Below are 20,882 nucleotides of genomic sequence, written 5' to 3'. Positions count from 1 at the left end.
TCTGCTAATGCTAGATGAAAGTTTGTCATAGCATTCCCGTTCATTTCGATCTATTTGTTTTCATATGTGAAATCCACCGGCCTTTCACTGATAGCTGCTAGACAACCGTCTTTCCTCAGGATGACCTTCATCTTCAATTTCCACAATGAAAAATTTCTCCCATTGAATTTTTCAATATCAAATTTCATTGTCATAGCTTCTAGATAGCTCCCACTATTTCACTATCGTGAATAGTTTTCTGGAACTTTCAAAGAATGGGTAATAACTTCTTACTTTTTTATGTTGGAGGATCCACCTTTTGGTGGAAATCACAAAGACAATAAGTAGATATTACACACTCTAATCTGGCTCTGATACCAATTGTTGCGGAAGACGACTATCAGATAGAGCAACATCACAACTGATAATTTGAGAAAATAAAAATGAAGATAAAAGAGACACAAAATTTACGTGAAAAACCCCTAAATAATATAGGGTAAAAAACACGGGCAACGGTAGAAGAATTTTACTTTGAGAAAATATGAATTACAACTTCTCTCGATCTACCAAGGAGAAAACAATGATAATTCTCTCTTGATAAAAAGGAGAAAACAACTCTCAAGAAACTCTCTAAATTCTCTAGTATTGGAAGAAAGCTAGAATGCTTTGGGATGGTTTTGAAACTAAATGAGCTAGGGTATTTATAGTTTAAGCTTAAAGACTAATTTATAAATACCTTAAATTTTAGTGACTAAAAATGATTTTACCATTTTCCAAAAAATTCAACAAATGCTAGCTAATTTTCGGTGCCATTAATTGTGCACTTTCGGTGCCATGTGCACCACCTAGCTTGACTTTTCAACACCGATCTTCGCCCAAACACTTTGGTGGTGACCGGGGCATGGTACATAAGCTTAAAGAGATTTCAAAGAGGGAAAAAGGGTTTAGCCTCTTATCAATCCATTCATTTGTTAACAAATAATCGATTCGAACATACCCGTAACTCTACATATTAATCGGTCATTTGTCACAGATCTAGAAAAAGAAAAGAAAGAAAAATGGCACGAGTGAAAACCGAAACTGAGGGAACAGAATAAAGATGCGTTTCCAACCTGCTAGTACATGAAAGTTTGTATAATATTGCGGCGCCACCTGTAAAATTTAATACAAAGTTTCAACAAACTATAAACGATGGAGAAGGTATGTTTGTATTGGTTTAGAGGGAAACATAAACCGAAAAAGAAAAAGAAGATAGCAGCAACGGACGAGAACAAAGAAACGATTCGAAGGAAGCCAACTCCTATCTCAGCATGTGAAAAGAGTATGCTCAGGGTAGTGGTTGATGGCAAGGAGGTTGCCATTGACAATCACACTCAATGATTATTGCTTTTTGGAATGTTAGAGGACTTAACTGTCCTCTAAAGCAGGATAGAGTTCTTAAACGAGCTCTCCAAAATAAAGTCGAAATACTATGCTTGAAGGAAACTAGAGTAAAAGAATTTAAGGCCGAACGTATTCTACTGACCAAATTTAAAGATTGGACTGCTGCTTCAAACTATAATTTTGCTGTGAATGGTAGAATTTGGCTTCTTTGGAAAACTGGTTTGGACTTTACTGTTATCCAATCTTCTGCTCAGTGTATTTCTATAAAGGGTTTACATCTGGGGACTCCTCTTATTATAACTGCGGTGTATGGGAGTAACGATGGCGTTGTGAGAAGATCACTTTGGCAACAAATTCGTGATTTGGATTCAAGTTTCGGTCAATTCCCTTGGATCCTTGGAGGTGATTTTAATATCACTCTTCACCCAAATGAAAGTTCTGACTCCGTTCTATTGGGCCATATAGTTTCTTCTGATATGAGAGACTTTCAAACCGTTCTTGCTGACACTGACCTAATATATCACCCTTTTTTTGGTCCATCCTTCACTTGGAGCAATAAGCAGCAAAATTCATTCCTTGCTAGGAAACTAGACAGAGTACTAGTTAACCCTATCTGGATGAACAGCTTCAAATCTTCCCATGTTGAATTTCTTGCTCCAGGTATCTCTGATCATTGTCTGTCTCTGGTTTGTCCTCTAAAGACTCTCAAGCAAATAGACCAAAACCGTTCAAGTTTTTCAATTTTTGGGCTCACCACCCCAACTTTTTGAATATTGTTCAACATTCTTGGATCATTCCTGCTCAAGGAAACCCAATGCAGTTACTCTTTTTTAAACTGAAAAGGCTGAAAAGCAAGCTTAGAGATCTTAATCATTCTGACTACAGTGATATTACTGCAAGGGTACTTCAAAAGAAAACTGAATTATAACTTCAACAACTCAAAACTCTTAGGGGTGAAGACTCTATTGATAAGGAAATAACCCTGCAAACTGATCTTAAAATACTTGAGGCTGCTAAAATTATGTTCCTCAAGCAAAAAGCTTAGATTCTATGGCTAAAAGAGGGAGATAAATGTTCCAAACTCTTCCATTCTGCCCTTGCTCTCAAGAACAAAAGAGATACAATTCGCATCCTAGTTGACGACCAAGGTAAAAGGCTGGAAACTTTTGAGTTAATGTCTGAAGAGGTGATAAGATACTTTACAATCATGATTGGCACTATTGATAATGAGGTAAAAACTATTGATACTTCCTTGTTGAAAGAAATTCTTCAGTACACTGTGACCAATGATACTGCCCAAGACCTTGCTAAGGAAATTTCAAATGAGGAAATCAAGTCTGCTTTCTTCTGCCAAGGTAATGATAAGTCTCCTGGCCCGGATGGATATACTCCATACTCTTTCAAAAAAGCATGGAATATCATAGGAGAAGACACAATTACAGCTGTAAAACAATTCTTCTCTGATTCTTTTCTTCTTCCAGTGTTCAATGCCACCATTATAGCTTTGGTGCCTAGATCCCCAACCCAAGCAAAGTTAAGGATTTCAGACTTATATCATGTTGTTCTGTCTTCTATAAAGCCATCTCCAAAATTCTGGTTAGTAGACTACAGACCCTAATTCCTACTATCATTTCCCTCAACCAAACTGCTTTTGTTAAAGGAAGAAGCATAGTAGATAATACTCTACTTGCCCAAGAACTGGTTAGAGGATAAAACAGGAAGAATATCTCTTCAAGATGCTCTCTAAAGATTGATCTCCATAAAGCTTTTGATACGCTTAATTGGAATTTCATCTCATCCACTCTGAAAGCTATTGGCCTTTCAAGTACCTTCATTAACTGGATAGAACTCTGCTTTTCCACAGCAATGTATTCTATTTCCTTCAATGGGAGCTTAATTGGTTATTTCAACGGAGCTAAAGGCATAAGACAAGGTGATCCCCTGTCCCCGTTACTGTTTGTTCTCTCAATGAATATCCTCTCTGCACTTCTCAATTTATCAGCTGCTAGAGGCATATTTGGTTATCATCCTAAATGTAAAGGTATAGGCATTACTCATATATCTTTCGTTGATGATCTTCTAATTTTATGCAAAGGTACAACTGATTCGATAATTGGGGTCACTAGTGTTTTAGAGCAGTTTTATGAGATGTCTGGCCTCAAACTTAGTGCATCAAAATGTACTTTATATGCTGCTGGAATGCATCCTTCAATCCTTGAGGACATTCAACTAATCATTGGCTTTAAATGTGGTAATCTCCCTGTCAGGTACTTAGGAATTCCACTTGCCTCTATAAAAATCACTGAAAAGGATTGTGGGGTTCTCCTTGATAATATTAGAGTAAGGTTGAATCATTGGTCTGTTAAAACCCTAAGCTATGCAGGAAGGCTTGAATTAATAAAAGCAGTATTGTTTAGTATCTCCAATTACTGGTGCAGACAGATTTTTCTGCCTCACTCGGTACTAAACAAGATAGAGCAGCTTTGTTCACGTTTCTTATGGAAAGGAGCTGACAAATCTGCATCAGGTGCTAGAGTGAGCTGGAAGAAAGTTTGTCTCCTAAAATCCGAGGGTGGGCTCGGTATTAAAGACTTGAAGACCTGGAACAAAGCTTGTATGATTCACCTTATTAAAAACATTCTAGCAGGTGAAGGCTCTCTATGGGTAGCTTGGATTAAATATTATGTCCTAAAAGATAATGATTTCTGGAATATTGCCATTCGATCATCATATAGCTGGAGCCTAAGGCGTATCTTTAAACTCAGATCTGTGGCCTTTCCTATTCTCAATTCTGGAGCAGTGAAAGTTAATGATATTTGGGATGCTTTACGAGATCGACGACCTCCTGTCCTATGGCAGAAAATCATCTGGTTTCCCCTGCATATCCCCAAATATAGTTTGATTTCTTGGATGGCATTACTTGATAAACTTCCAACTAAGGATAGACTAAACCGGATGGGAATCACCACGAACTGCAAATGCGTATTATGCGATGATCCATGCGAAACCAGAGAACATTTGTTCATTCAATGCCCTGTGGCTGCTCAACTTTGGAACTCTGTTTGCTCCCTCTCTGGTCTTCAGATTACAATATGCTCTTGGGATGTTCTTATTGATTGGGCTTGCACACACTCGGACGGAAAATCACTTCTAGCTTCCATCATGAAGCTCGCATTTACTGCTCTTATCTATATCATTTGGGATGAACGAAATAAACGACTGTTTCAAGCCAGAACCAGAAATCCTCTAGATCTTATTCATGCCATAAAGGATGTAGTTGGTTTTCAATTGAGAGATAGAAAAATAAATAGGAATGACAGAGTTAATAATTCTCTAGCTGAGCATTGGGACTTATAGTGATTTTGATTTTTTTTTGTTAGCAGAATGCTCTTGTAACTAGTTGATTGTAACAGATTTGTTCTTGGGTAATAACAGAAAACGAAATTATCCAAAAAAAAAACAAGGATCTTCCAAGTACTTCTTGTTTAAACAAAAGAGATGGCATGAATAAAGGAATGGACAAACAGACCTTCAAGTACAGACACGGTCGCACGGATATCCACAAAAGACGAGGATTTCATTTCAACCATATTTGAGGTGAGATCAAAAAATGTTGTGGATCAAATTAAACTAATGTACATCTGAGGATTTGGTTAAGATGAAAAAAAAAGACGAGTACATAGCATTCACATTCATGAAAAAGTAAGTTTTCAGTTTATTGGTACAATTCACTTGTGTAAAAGTTGTGTAAAATCCCCCATACAGAGGCATAATACTACTTTGAATTACTAAAGGTCAAGACCTAGGGGATAAAAAGAAAAGCCGAGGCCCAAAGAGGTTATTGGTTCAAATCTCCCCACCCCATCAATGCAAGAGTATGGTTATAACATAAAAATCGTAAAACATATGACGACAATAATGATTATAACATTGATTACTATCCAATACACTGGCTATGGAAAAAAAAATATTTCACAAGCGGGTTGTATTGATGTCACCTGTCTTATTTAGGGTCCTATGGTTATAGATTCTGAGGTTTTAGGTCTACCTATGAAAGTTAAGCATTTTGATATAGAGAATATCATCAATGTGTTAACCGAATTTCACTACAATATTATACTCAGGTAGCATAATTAATTAAAAAAAACTAAAAGGAAAAAAATAACTCGGCACGATATAGTAGCAAATACTATACACACACACATACATTTATGCGAGTAAAGGTCTACCTGTACCTGGAATTAGCTGCCGATGAAGTGGAGCAATCACTCATAGTTAGATCGGTCCAGTAAGAGAGTGAGCGTATAGTTAGGCCGGAGATCTAAGACGGTGGAGCCGGCGAAATATGCGAAGATTGAGAGAAACCTAAGTGTTCTTCGCGTAGGATGAGAGTGAAAATCGGAGCCTGACTTCGCTGGCAGCTCCTTTAATATATTATTATTATTATTATTAAATTTTACGATATATAAATTGTTTGCTAGCCAGACTTGACAGTTGACTCCACCGACCGTCGGGCTGAAATTTTTGGACCGATCTGGGATTTGCAGGAATTCAGACCCACCGTGTTTGATTACGTGGCTCATTCTAATTGTAAAGGATTTAGAAAATGAGTTTTATTTGATATTTCAAAACAAATTTAAATTACTAACAGGGTTGGTTCAAGTAATAAAAAAATTAATATCGTTTAAGTAAAATCTCGAGTTTGAGTTATTGTGTATGTAGAAAATCTCTGTTGAAAGACTCACCCACCAAAAAGACATATGTGCGATGTGAGTCGGTTCAAATTATTCAAGACCAAACCTTGAAACCGTGAGGTAAAAAAATATATATACTTAAATAAAATATTAAACTAATCCATAAATTAAGTAATAAATTGTTTTTAAAAACTAATTTTAAACATTAAACAATCTCAATCCCATCTATACTAATTACGAGTTTAATTAGTGACTGAATTTGAATTTAATTGATATTATTAGTATTATTATATTATTTAAAAAGAGAAGAAAAGGAATTATTCAGAATTAACCTAAGACTTAATAACAATTAAGATTAAAACACATGTACAAATTACTTATCACTCTATGTAAGATTATCTATCGATAAATTTAATAAATATATTTTTATATCAAATATTTTGTTTCACTAATAGAATAAGTGTGAAAAAATCTTGTCTAGTTATAAGATTAATTAATTAAAAAAATATTTTTTAAAATATTATCCAATTTATATTATTTATTTTTTCTTGTAGTTTAAATAACAAATGGTGTCAAAATAAAATATAGATAATAAGAGGAAGAATTGAATTATATTTAAATTATAATATATATTAAGTATTTTTATTACCCTATAAAGATTAAAAAATATTATTGAAATCTAACGATAAATTAGTCTAAAAATTACTTCTAAAATTGTTATTATTATTAAGTGATAAATTATTATTAAAATATAAACAATAAATTAGTTTTAAATCTGCGCGCCCTCAAGAATAGGGTTGGATATGGATAGATTCGGATTTTCGGTTAATTATACCTGACCCGAAAATTATACACTCTCCATCCGATTCTGATTTAACTCAAAAAATATACATCATCCACCTGACCCGAACCCGATCCGACCCAAAATAATAATTATTTATAAATTATTTTTTTATTTAATAAAAATAGAAATTTAATTAAAAAATAATATATAGAGGACATTGTTGTAATTATCTATAAATATAAAGGTAAAATTATATGTTTTTCTCGGGTCGGGTATCTTTCACCCTAAATTTGAACCCGACTCAAATCCGATTTAAAAAATTAACCCGAACGGGTCGGGTCGGGTCGGGTCGAAACCTATCGGTTTCAGATCACATGCCTATCCCTACTCAAGAATTAGATGGTTGAACTCAAACAAACTATTCCGGTGATCAAAATATTAATGTCAAAAAAGTAGATGATCAAAACGTTAATAATAGTTAAGAGTTTAACGAATAGATGATTAAAACAAAACGTCAATACCTTAAAATTTAAGTGACGGTCGAAATATTAATACGCCAAAAACCGAGACATCATTCAAGTACTTTTAAATTCTAATTAAAAAAATTTAAATATTAAAATTAAATTTATAGTTTATGCATAACATAGCAATAACAATAAACAAACAAAGAATTTCAAGTCGAAATCGGAGAGGAACAAATTTGATTCTGATCAGTGCCACTCGTCGTCGTGGGTGTTAATTCCAAACCATAGACAAAACGACGGCAGAGCGGGCAATGCATATCCTGAACCAACCATTGATCTACGCAAAGTTGATGGTACAAATGTTTGCAACCGGCAAGGAACCTGCAAGAATCTCCGTCTTTGAATTCATCCAAGCATATAACACACTCGACGCAACTCGATTCCGTTTCCTCCCCACCCCTATACCGGACGATGATCCCGTACGTACTCGGTCTCGAAGCCTGCACGGCTCGGTCATCTCGTACAGAGTAGCTCGTTAGTCCGGCTTCGAGATCCCGATCCAGATCGTTGCGGCAATAAAATTTGACCGAACCTATCACCATCAATACAAGTAGCAGCGCCCATAATACAAACACAATCATATCAGGTGCCATTACCATGTTGAAAGAAATATATTCAAAGAACGGTACGTGACAATATGTTTTTTATAGGCGTATGTTTGCATAATTTGATGTTTATTAGGAAAACAAATTTAATATTTATGACTTCTTTATATGTAATTCCTACTCGTATTAGGGTTTGTATATTATATAAAGAATCAATATTTTATTTCAAAAGTGTTATATGTATAATTCCTTCTTGTATTAGGATTTGGATAGCATTAAAAATCAATATTTTACTACGCTTTCTCTTAATATTTAGTTTAGTTGTTGTACAATTACATGAACAACGTAGAACTTCACAAATTATGTATTTTATTTTATTGGTATTGGATATATTAATAATATATGATTTTATTTTTTAAAATTAGATTTATTTAAAGTATTTTTTGATGAGATGTCATTATTTAATTTTGTTAATAAATTATAATAATTTGATGATGTCTTGAAGGTTAATAAATTAAATCACATATTTTTTATGAAAAAATCTCTTTTAGAAAAAATAAAGAAAATATAATATTTTTTAAAAAAAGAAGTATTTATGTCGTATCAACGTGTAAACGTCCTCGTTAATGATAATATCATAAATACAAGATAGACAATTATGTTTAAAATATAACAAGATGAAAATAGTACTGGAGGCGGAATACTCGAGATGGTGTGCGCTGCCTTTGGCAGATCGTCAAATGCATTGGACGCGAATGTGGCTGTGCGCGTCCAACAAACGATGGGCTTCAACTAGGTAGAAATTGAGCATCGAAATGCATGTATGTGTCATGATTCTTCAAATGTCGAATAACATGAGGATAAACTAATTCAACCGCTAACCGAATGCTATAAGTGAGGGCATACGCCTCCATAACACCAACATCATCGGATCAGCACGATCAACAACCATGACCATGAGAATCACAAGCAAGGAGGCCAACAGCCGAAGTACCTGCTGCCATTAGACAAGCACCATCAACATTAATGTTAGCAAGTGGTTTCATCCAATGATTTGCGAATGAAGAGGAAGCTACAACATATGCTGATAGAATCTGTTGCACGTCCAGGGTGGACACTACCCTTATGAACGAACACATTGCGTCTATGCAATAAATTCCATAGCAACACATTGCCATCTGGGGAGGACATTACCCTGATGCTGATAGAATCTGTTGCACGTCGGGACAGTCTGGTAACGCATGCAGAACGGTCTCATCTGTCGCACCACATATGTAGCAGCGACCATCGGCTACATTCGCAAGTGACAACTGGTAACCGATGAAAAGGGCCTCATGTGTTGCCCTTCAACCAAACAACATAATCTTCGGTAGAGTAGGCAAACAAGACAAGTAATTTCAAAGTTTTGAAACTTGCACTACGTCTCGACGTTGGCGCATAAGCTAATGATAGCCGGAGTGAACAAAGTATGCTCCAAAAGAGTGACCACTTGTTAAGCATTGCAGTAGGCAAAACTTGAAACAAACAGAATACCAGAAAATATATTTCATTAAGCGTGAGTTATACATCACCTAGCCTTAGCTTCTTATAGCAGGTTCATAACAAAATTTAACAAACTACTGCTTCTAGAATAGTTTCCTAATAGCCTTGACAATTTACACGTGGATAGCACCCTCAGCTTCCTTATGTATCTCAACATTCTCTCCGCTTCTTCTTCTTCTCCTCTTCTGACCATTAGCACACTTGCACTCCAATCTTTCCTCTTCATCCTCTTTTACCAGTTCAACAAATCACTTCAAATGCTGCTTGATGAAAAAACTAATTTCTAACATTCAACCTTCTTGATGAAAAGATGAACAATTAAATCGAAAGTGCTTATGCTTCCTCCCGTTCACTTGAATCGAAAGTGTCGATGCTTCCTTTCGTTCTTCTTATTCACCTTCATTTCTTTCCTCTTCATCCTCTTTTACAAGGTTCCTTGACGTTTTTTTTAGCGAATATACTAATCTAATTGCAATATCAAATTAAGAGGAAATCAAAAGAACAAGAATAGATCTAAGAACTGGTAAATTTGGTAACCGCTTTGGTTCCTTAAGAGACCGCGTGTTTAGCCAATTCACCAGGCAAAACCAGAGATATTGACTGCACCAGAATGATTCACAACCACTAGAGCAAAAGCTTGAGCAACGTTAATACTAATGCTCAGGCCATCAAATCGGTAAAAACTTTGCTGCTGAAGCTCAACATCAAGAAGACTCGACACAACGCCATCAAACGTGACAGGGTTTCGGCTAACGGTAACCACAGCAACAAACGAACGATATTCAGTTGGTAACCCACTCAAGATTGTAGGAACCTTCTCGTGCTTGAACACCAGACTCCCACACGCGGCCAAAGCGTCACAGATTTCCTTGACTTGAGAGATATAAGAACACATGCTCAACTCTCATTTCTTAACCGCTTTCAACCGATAATGCAGATTCATTATGGTAGTGGTGGATTTACTCGTAAAAAAATTGTTTACGGCTGACCAGATCTCCGTTGCGGACTCCGCCCCAACCAACTGAGGAAGAAGCGATGGACTAACAGTGAACAGAAACCACAACGCTAAAGCACTATCTTGTGCAATAAAAACCTCATAATCTTCGTTTTCCACCACTCTCCCGTCATCAAGGATCACTGTCTGAGGCGGCGGCTGAACCAAGCCATGCAACAGCTTCTCCAATCGGTGATTACGAACAACGAGAAGAATCTGTTGTTTTCTCAACAAGAAGTTGAGTTCATCAAGAACAATACTAATCTTCTTGTTAGTGAACAGCTTGGAGTGAACCACCGTTTCACCACCGGAGGTCGCCGTATCCTCAGAACTAGCTCCATGAACCATGTTGTGAGTGAAAAAATAAAAAACGGAAGCACCAGGAAGTACCAGAATCGACTGCGAATGATACCATGTTAAGCATTGCAGTAGGCAAAAAAACTTGAAACAAACAGAATACCAGAAAATATATTTCATTAAGCGTAATTTATACATCACCTAGCCTTAGCTTCTTATAGCAGGTTCATAATAAACTTTAACAAACTACTTCTAGAATAGTTTCCTAATAGCCTTGACACTTTACACGTGGATAGCACCCTCAGCTTCCTTGTGTATCTCAACACCACTCCACACTAGAACATCAGACGCCATTGAAGATATCGAACAATTGAGGATGACAGCAACATCGAGCAAAATGAACACGTGATGAAACCAACTCACATCCCATAGGACAATGTCGGAAAGCATAAATTCACCATACCGAATCGGATGAAAGGCATTATCCAAGTACCGTGACACAGAATGAATTTTCTTTTGAATTAATAATAGTTGTTAATTTTATTGAATAAAGATAAAATGCAATAATATTTAAGAATAGTCTACAAAAATCAGGATAGGCTAATTATATTAATGGATCATTTTCCTTAAAACTATCAGGATGCACACATTAACCACTAAAGAAATAAAATAGAGTCACCAAAGGAAATGGTTAAAAACCTAATTGAACAATTTAGACAAATTATACATATAAACAAATACTATAATCGATAATGAAAGATAAACACTATCAAATAAAAAATAGTTATAATTCTCGTAATCAGATCAAACTAATGGATTGAAACATAAATTGATTAGTAAACTAAAATCCTTCACGAACTACACGTGCTTGTTTTTACATTGGAAACAATGAAAGATTATTTCACCGTATAGATAGCAATTGTGATGGTAGATCCGACAAATTATTTCATGGACCCTTTCCACCATATCATTAATAATTCTAACCAATTAAAAGAATGCATGTCAATTTTTTTCCATGTCATTTGTTCATATAAATTTTACTTTCCAAATCAAATTCTTCATTGAATGCATATCACAATTAAACTTAAATTTAGCAATTATTTTTAGGGTCTTAAAATCCGAGACCATGGCTTCTAAACATATGAGAAAATTTGAAAAAGAATTAAAGATATTAGTATCTAACATTCACATTTCAGAACCGCAGCGAAATTGGAGCCAAAGATCACTGAAACAGATGAAGGAAAAGTTAGTTTGGGGACAAGAATTCTTCAAGTAGGAGGGGTGGAGAAAGTTTTCAAACAATTGTTTAGTGTTAGAGATCAACATCAGGTTCTATAGTTGTGGGTTTTTGCAGCGATAGATCCATCAAAATATTTTTTCCAAATGAAGATTTTCTCAGAGTAGATTACGCATAACGATTCCCTCTCAAAGTAGATTTTTTTTCCAGGTAATTTCTAGTAATGGTGCTGTTTGGGCCGATATTGATGCAAGTTTTGGTCCTCTAGAGAAAATAAAGGGAGTGAACGAGGGTGAAAACGTAAAGAAGCAAAGGTACATGAAAATCATGAGAGTCACGATTTCAATTTCATGGTAGGGGGTTTATTCTCAATTTTGATATGTGTTGTTGAAGAAGAAAATGGAATTAAAAAGACCCTACAAATAATCTTTAAATTTAAGTTAATTGTGATACGTTAGAAATTGATTTAGAAAATAAGATTTATGTGAATAAATGATATGGAAAAAAGATTGACATGTACTCTTTTAATTGGTTGATGATGTGGTAAAAATGATCAATTAAATAACTTCACGGTAGATATGGATATTTGCGGATATTTTTCTTTATTTAATTTAGATATTAAAATAAATATTCATAGTTTCTTTCTGTTATGTAATCATACTTTTCAATATATATATATTTGTAGTAATTTTGGAACTGATATATTAATTATACTTCTAAATATTTATTATCCAATTTTCAATGTTAAAATAATTTACGATTTGATTAATATATTTTAAATGGACCAGACATTAAATTTGAATTGATGGCTAAGTTTTCGAACTAATTTAGACTTGACTTGTAAGTGAACGATGATGTGCAGGAAACATGGGGTTTTGGTTTGCTGGGCCTCATGATTTGCATTATTATTTCATCTGCTTCCACGATCATATATCCTACTCGCCATTTAAAAATATCGTGGAACTTAGAAATAAATCACGTTTTAACGTTTTCGAATAATAATTATTATTGATAATCTTACATTACTCGAATTAAATACACCTAATTGAAATGCCAGTTGAGAAAATGACGAATGAGGATTGATGCAGGGCATTTGTAAACAACGTTTGCCGCATAAAATGATAGCCAGCAGCGTAAATAAAAGTTCACATCGGACTCACACAAGTCTTGTAAAAAGGTAAAAGAAAAAGGTTCAAATCCTTGAAATCTGGAGGGGAAATGTGGGTTCTAATAACGCACCATCATCCCTAAAGATCAGTGGAGCCTTCTTTTGAAGTTACCTAATCTCTGTAAGAGATGGCTCTCACAGTTTCGAGCAGCCATGATTCCGGAAGCGTAGGCTCCGTGCACCGACCCTGAGTGTTCCTCGCTGACTGCTTCCCCTCCAAAGAAGAGATTGCCGAAAGGTGCTTTAAGCTTCTGATACAAATCTCCTGCCATCCCCACCGGATCATATGAATAACAGCCAAGGGAGTCTCGATCTGTTCCCCAATGGGACACGAGATACTGAACCTGTTTTCGCATTTTATCAAATTCAGATATCAGCTCACACCTTTCTTAGGAGACAATCAAACCATTATAAAAATAGAGGAAACTAGAACAAGAAGACAAACCGGGTAAGATTAGAGCATTAGTAATTCCCTGAAAACAAACCTAGTCTAGTATAGGGGATATCTGGTTAATGAATAAATTAGTAGCTGAAAATGATTATATTTACCGGATCAGATGCATCAGGAAACATTTTCTTCAACTGCAACATCACAAAGTTAGCGGCATACTCATCAGAAAACTTCTCGAGATCATCAGCAAACCTTCCGGCGGCCATATAGACGAGAACAGGGTTGCCTGTTGCTTTGTGAAGATTGAGAAAATAACCACAAGAATAAGAAGTGGGTGCAACAATGCCAAGCAGCTCAACATTCGGCCAGAAGACTCGGTCAAATAGTAAGGCAATCTTGTTTTCGTTACCAACACCGATTTCGGAAATGGCAGCAACCTTCCACTCTGGCAATTTTGGTTCAAACTGAATCAAATTGCCTTTAAGAACACCAAGGGGAACAGTTACTAGAGCTGCATCAGCAACGAGGCTCATCCCGTCCTCAATATCGACTACCACCTTATTGTATTCTTGGGAAATTTTAGTGACCCTACTCATCAACATCCAAAAAAGAATCAAAACCTTTGTTGCCTGAAAAGCACCATAGATAACTTTCATGTTTAAAGAAACAAAGGGCCATTCTATATGCTACACAATGATATTTACAATTCCCGACAACAAAATTAACATGCTGAGCTATGCACGTGGAGATCACAGTCGCTCAACTATGCAACAACCAAGTAAATAAATTGAAATTTGAGTAAATGTACGATCAAAACCACAAAATTTTGAAATGGATAAATGAAGAGAACGGAGAAAAAAAATGAAGGGTGAGCTTAAATGGAGAAAAAGTAAAGCAAATTTTTAATTATTAGCAAGACTTATTTGGTACCTGAACTATATAGCAAAATGTGGTTTTGCATCTAAAGTTTAAAATGTGCAATAAAGTGCTCAAATTTTGCTTGTCTACCAGATTGCATATTATACAACTCCAACTAAGATTAAGCATAGCATTGTCAATCTTCACCACATCAGTGCCACATCATTATCAAGTAATCGAGTGGGTTGAGGATATGCCATACCTTACCACCAATGGTGAAAGCAATCTATTAAGTGGAAGTAAAGTTCAAGTACTGTATTGCACATTTTTATATTCAGGTAACATGTCAAACAGGTAACCATCTTGGTTCATAATAAACTCTGTTGGTGCCCAAACTACATAATAAACTCAGTTGGTAATTAATATGAGAAAACGCTGAATCTAATTACTAATACTATACTAGTAAAAGAGTCTCAAGCATAGTTATACGCTTTGTCTCTAGACTAAATCTCTTTGGTATGAGGAGCACAATATTCTTTTAGACGCATTAAAACATTTAATGGAAGCGAACCATTTTGATGAACCAATCATTACCTGTGATTCAAGCGTACATCAATATCTTTAGCAAGCTCTTTTATTATAGGATCGTAACCCTTCACCATAAGTCCATGGCCACCCAAAAGAACATGTTCCTGCACAGCACAAATCAGCAACAACAAGGTATTTTAAGGTAATATAGAAATAGCCCCTCCTTAAAGTTCAGTACGGTAGATTTTCAATGAGGACACAAACACCAAGAGAAAAAAGAAAACAAAATCGGAATTTTCTAAAATAACAAGCATATGAAAAGAGCACCACCCACTAAATTTAGTATTGTTAATAATATGCAATTACAAGGCAACTCTCCACAAATATTTAGCTGTTTTTGTAACTCATTCCAACTTAACAACTAGCTTACATGCAAAGTTGAAGATTGTTATCATGTTTACAAGTAATAGTTACACCACATCAATAAACAATATTATCAAGTTTTCACCAAGAACAGCAAAATACTAGAGTATGGTGGCTACACTACAAATACTTGCCTGATCCCAGCATTTCAAGGATATCATATCTGCATCTGCAGCAAACCATGCTTCCATTCGACATATGTACCACTGCATCACTTCATAGGCAAGTCCTTCTTGTCTAAAAACAGTAGGATATGTCAAATTGTCAATGACACTAAGTAAAACCAGGTTTATCGATAAAGAAATGAGATAGAGATGCCAAATACAAATACCTTAATTCAGGGTGCCTCTCTAACACAATTGATATTGCTTGATGGACTGACATGTCTTTGGAGTGTCCATCCCTTACTTTCTCAGTCTAGAGGAATAAATAAAATGAAAAGATTTTCTCATGACATTAGAATGCCCACTTATAGCCAAGATAAAATGAAAAGATTTTCTCATGTATTTGATACAATACCTCTTTGAGTATTCTCTTGAATACATCTCCAACTGCAACAACCATCTCTTGTGGAACTTTACGGCCATCCATATCAAAAAGTGTATAACTGATAAAAGTAAATTTAGATCATTACAAAAAAAAGAAAAGAAAAAGATAGTTCAAACTATAACAATGGAAGATATGGCTGCATGTTGGTTTTCATGCTGTACATAGAGATTTAACCCATGAAAGATCTATTACATGTTAAAACTATCACCTTTGGTTAATAGTAACTAATTAACACGTTCAGAAAGTGATATTAAATAAGAGATTAAAGTGGCCAACTGTTTAAAGGGAATAAAAGAAAAGAGAGATGGTAATGAATTAGGAACCAACACCAGTATAATGATGCAAATACCAATTGATGAAAGCCATGAGCAACATGAGAAGAAAAAAATCAATAAAGAAGACGAGCACAATATTGGTATAACCGATATTGTCATTTATCAGAAAGAATCACACATGATATCGACAGCATTTTAGAAACACATAAGCATAAAGTTATGAGAGATTACCTTTCCAAATCATGGTCATACAACACAGAGTTGTCACCACTAGTACGGTACAGTTTAAGACCCAGAGAGCATATTAAAGGAGCTAAGGGATTCTCATTGCATACCCCGTGTAGCCTGAAATATCAGAATGATAATTAAAAGACAGTCCATACATTCATTATCTCATATCAGCTTCTTCGAACACTCGGATCTTGGCAAATAAAATATAACTGACAAGGGGAAATATAATTTTGATGCTAGCAAAGAAGTCTGGAGAACCCTCTTTCATCGATTTAATCCTTCCATAGTTCACACTAGTACCCAATTTCAGATCAGCTCAAGTAATTTGCAAACAATTTAAACCAAATATCTCACATCTGACAGAAGATGAAATCTAACATTTCCCAGGTTTCATTCAATAGAATTGTAGAGAAACATCAAGACCTAAAGCCTGTTAAAGAAAAAGAATGAGAAAGAGATGGATTACCATGAAGCTCCCATATCCACAGGGCAACCAAAAGTGTAATCAGTATGGATGCGGCCACCAAGTCTTTGCCGCGATTCCAGCAGGATTACCTGACGGAAAACAAAAAGTTCATCAATTGACAGCAAAAAACAACGATCAAAATAAAAACAACAACAATATAGAATTATTACCTTAAAAGACGCATCATTGAGAGCACGTGCAGCAGCAAGGCCAGAAATACCACCTCCGATCACAATAACAGAAGGAACAGCCGGCTCCTTCTGCCTCTCAATGCCTGATATGTATATACAAACATATACATAAGAATTGAGCGCAGAACTCATAAATCAAAATCAAATAAGCTGTGGATTATCAGAAAGAGATTAATAACCTTGGTAGCGAAGCAGATCCATGGATTAGAAAAGAAAAATTTAAGGGTGTATAGGAGTGAGGAAATTAGAAATCAACGTGAAAGAATGGAAGAGAAGTGAGATTAAGATGCCGGCAATGAAGCGGCTGAGATTGGAGGAGGAAGAGGAGCAACACGGCTTGTTCAAGGCGTTCATAAGGAAATAGAAGGGTACCCAGAGGCTGGGACTGGCATAGATTATGGTTATATTCAATATAGACAGTAACAGACAGCGGGCGAAGCTGGTGGAATAGGGAAGCCAATGGCCACGGAAACGGCGACGGAGACGGCGGATTTCTCCTTTATCTTTCTTCCACGAAGACTAATGCAAATCAATCTCTTCCTCGCACAAATACACCACGGCTAGACCATAAAACGATATATATATAGTACAACTAGTCCCTCGGATGATCATTGAAGGGTCGTTTTGCAATAAATACAAATTTGAGGACCTCACTGCAAGTTACTAACAATAAATAAATCAATCAATCAAGGGATAGATTTTTTTTAATGGAGGGTAATTCTGAAAATTAAACTTTAGAATGTTAAAGCTTTTGTCTTTTCATGAATAAAAGATCAATGATTTTTCCCCGTTTAATTCTATAAAGGTAAATTTTAAAAACTATTAAAAAAATTAAGTCAAGTCAAGCTAATATTTATATATTTACTAGAAAAATTCTATTTTATAGTTTTAAATTATGATTTATTAATTTTATAAGATTCGATTACATATATTTTGATTTTATAAATATTTTATATATGTTTATCGTAATTTCATAAGATTTTATTAACAATTCAATTTAATTTTATAAAAGAATTGTAAAATAAATGTTCGGTTCAAAGAAATTATTTTAAACTTTAGGTTGCTTAAAAACTCGTAATCTCAGTTTTGTAATACAACTGTATACTTATCGAATAATTTTTATATTTTTCATAATATTTGATTTGAATATAGTATTTTATTATTATCTTGAGATAATATTTTGAGTTTATTTTCGTGTAAATATCAGACAACTTACTGGTTATACATGATATAACAATCAACCCTCGTGATACTCATTTAATGACGTCACGTGCTGGTATTATATTTTATTATTTCGTATTATAATTTTATTTTAAGATTTATTTGTATATTTTTAATATGTTGGTAATTAGTACTATGTAAAACTTTATATATTGTATCGCATTAATGAAAGACAAAATGAGTTTGAATTAAAATAAAAGTAAAAAAAATAATATACATATTTTAACTAAAACTTAAATTTAGTATACTAAAATCTTAGCAATAAACAAATTAAAAATATATACATATATATATATATTACCGATATAATTACTTAAATTTTAATTTTTTTAAAAAAAATAATATAATAATTTTATTATTATTTATGTCAATGAATTAGTCGAATACGATAATTAAATTTACGTAACTCAAAGAGAATCTAACTATGAAATAGATAGGTAGGTCGGTCGAACCAATTAAGCTCTTGCACATGCGTGACAGATGGTTGCTGGATGTACCAAAGTATGAGTATGTTTTTATTTTTGTGTTTTATGTCACAATGCCGACATTTTACCATTTTTTTACGTAAGATTTTTATTGTTTCCTCCTAATAAAGTCATTTTTTAATTATGAATATAATGATTTCGGTGATAAAAAATTATTATTATTATTATTTAAAATTTTATATTTAAGCACTATAAATATCAAGGATGCTAACATTTAATGGTAATAAATTTAAAGTTTTTTTTAAACGTATACTACCTTATAATCTATTTTTTTAAAGTTTGAGTGTCCTATTTCTTTCCATTTAAAGTTTAGTATAAAACAAACCAATATTATTAACAAAAATAAATGATGGGTAGTTTGAGAGTATAAAACTAAAAATTTAATGGTTTAAATATCTATAAATTACTCTAAAAAGCGACTTAAATTGTAAATAAAATTTTGGGGGAAATGAAGAAAAATCACACTTGTTATAATCTGTTTGAATATTCTGTGGTTTGTCCAAAAAAATTAATAAATTATTTTGTTAATAAAAATATCATAAATAAAACAATGGTCCAATCTAGGCCTTTTAGACAAGTGGTGCTGACAGAGATGCTTAGCATAGCAGCCTTAGCTCGCAAGCTCAATAGATTGACAGAGAAGACAAAATTGTATGTGAAGGCATTGCGTCCTACTTCCATTCTCTCCAACTCTACCATTCCCCTTTGGGATAAATCAATATATAATCCCTCAATTTCTTAATTTATCAACTTAGTCCTTTAAACTTTTTTCCGCATCCAAAATTTGACAATTAAAATTAAATTTTATTAAGGTGTGATGACATGGAACTATGAGATAAACATTTTAAAAATGTATATATTTTTTGTATATTTTTAAATTTTTTAAGTGACGACGTAATGTGGTCGCATAATTTCATATCATCGTATAAAGTTTATATCATAATTCGATAATTAAATTTAAAAATAAAATAAAAAGTAATACTAATGTTTATAAAAATTATAACTTCAAGAAAAATTATTGAATCCGAACATTAATCTCACTTTTGGTATATAAATAATAGTATAAGGAAAATGTTTAATAATTATACGACTTTTAAAATAATTTATCTACCAATGAGGTTAGTTCAAGTGGTAAGCAATTTGATATCGTTTAAGTATGTCTCGAGTTCGAGTAATTGTGTATGTAAAAAATCCCCGTTGGAGACTCACCCACCAAAGTCATGTGTGCAACCCGGGTTGGTCCGAATTAATCAAGACCAAGCATTGAAAACCGGGAAAACAACTAAATAATAATAATAATTTATCTAATATAAAGAAAAATGGGTATAAAATGAAATTTCAAGCCAGAAGCATGAGTAAATACCCGGATAAAAAATAATATATATTCAAAATAAGAAGTATATAGTTATTGTATTTATTCTAATTAAACCATATAAATAATTAAAACTTATCTAACGACTGTAATTTATTGTTAAATTATACAATAAAACACAAGAAACCAAGATTCAAAACGTAACATAAAATTTATTTTACCCCTTCTTTTGAACACCGCAGCAGAATCTAACGGCTGATTCTCATTGGCCTACTTTGTTGCTTTAAATTAATTAAAGGACCAAAATGGAAGTTTTTGGCCATCCAACGTGGGATGGTGCAATTATTTGTTCAACCACTCCACCAAGTTGTGCGTAGGGCATGCAAGCACAAACAGATAATGAATATCTTATTAAATTTAATATATAAAAAAGATATTATAAATATATGTTTTAAACAGACTAATAATAAGAGAAAATACATACAAATACGATAAAAATCCACAAATAATCTATAAGAGTTTGTGACTCTAATTCTATTTCACCTGTTTTAAAAGTTAATCAATCCATTTAATGAAAAACTAATTTCACGGGAAAAAAATATAAGAATATGTAGTGAATGCTAGTACCGTGTCCATACAACTATATATATAAATATATAGTAATCTATGTAAATCTGTATATTATTATCTTTTTTTGTTGTTTTACGATTGTTTGTTCGCTGTTGATCAATGGACATATAATTTGTGTATTCAAATATTTATTTGAAGTTTATTATAAATTTGTGTGGTATATTCGAAAAGTGTT

The 20,882-nt window shown here is 33.8% G+C and overlaps 2 protein-coding genes across 2 annotated transcripts; both read right to left on the bottom strand.

Moving 5' to 3' along the window:
• Window positions 1-7,513: 7,513 nt before the first annotated feature.
• LOC120188537 (RING-H2 finger protein ATL56-like) lies at window positions 7,514-7,957 on the bottom strand. Its single transcript, XM_039191936.1, has one exon. It carries the CDS (start codon window positions 7,955-7,957, stop codon window positions 7,514-7,516), a length of 444 nt encoding a protein of 147 aa, XP_039047867.1.
• A 5,113-nt stretch (window positions 7,958-13,070) lies between these two features.
• Window positions 13,071-17,632, bottom strand: LOC120188566 (probable polyamine oxidase 4). Its single transcript, XM_039191954.1, has 10 exons — window positions 17,239-17,632; window positions 17,039-17,142; window positions 16,869-16,957; window positions 16,403-16,516; window positions 15,867-15,954; window positions 15,679-15,764; window positions 15,482-15,584; window positions 14,991-15,088; window positions 13,697-14,126; window positions 13,071-13,491 (listed from the first exon to the last, which is right to left on the bottom strand). The coding sequence occupies exons 1-10, from the start codon at window positions 17,258-17,260 to the stop codon at window positions 13,234-13,236; spliced, it is 1,392 nt and encodes a 463-aa protein (XP_039047885.1). The 5' UTR covers window positions 17,261-17,632; the 3' UTR covers window positions 13,071-13,233.
• Window positions 17,633-20,882: the final 3,250 nt, after the last annotated feature.

This window comes from Hibiscus syriacus, unplaced genomic scaffold (assembly GCF_006381635.1).
Source record: "Hibiscus syriacus cultivar Baekdansim isolate YM2019G1 unplaced genomic scaffold, ASM638163v2 tig00116951_pilon, whole genome shotgun sequence".
Taxonomy (NCBI): domain Eukaryota; kingdom Viridiplantae; phylum Streptophyta; class Magnoliopsida; order Malvales; family Malvaceae; genus Hibiscus; species Hibiscus syriacus.
This window is presented reverse-complemented; position numbering and strand designations above follow the sequence as displayed.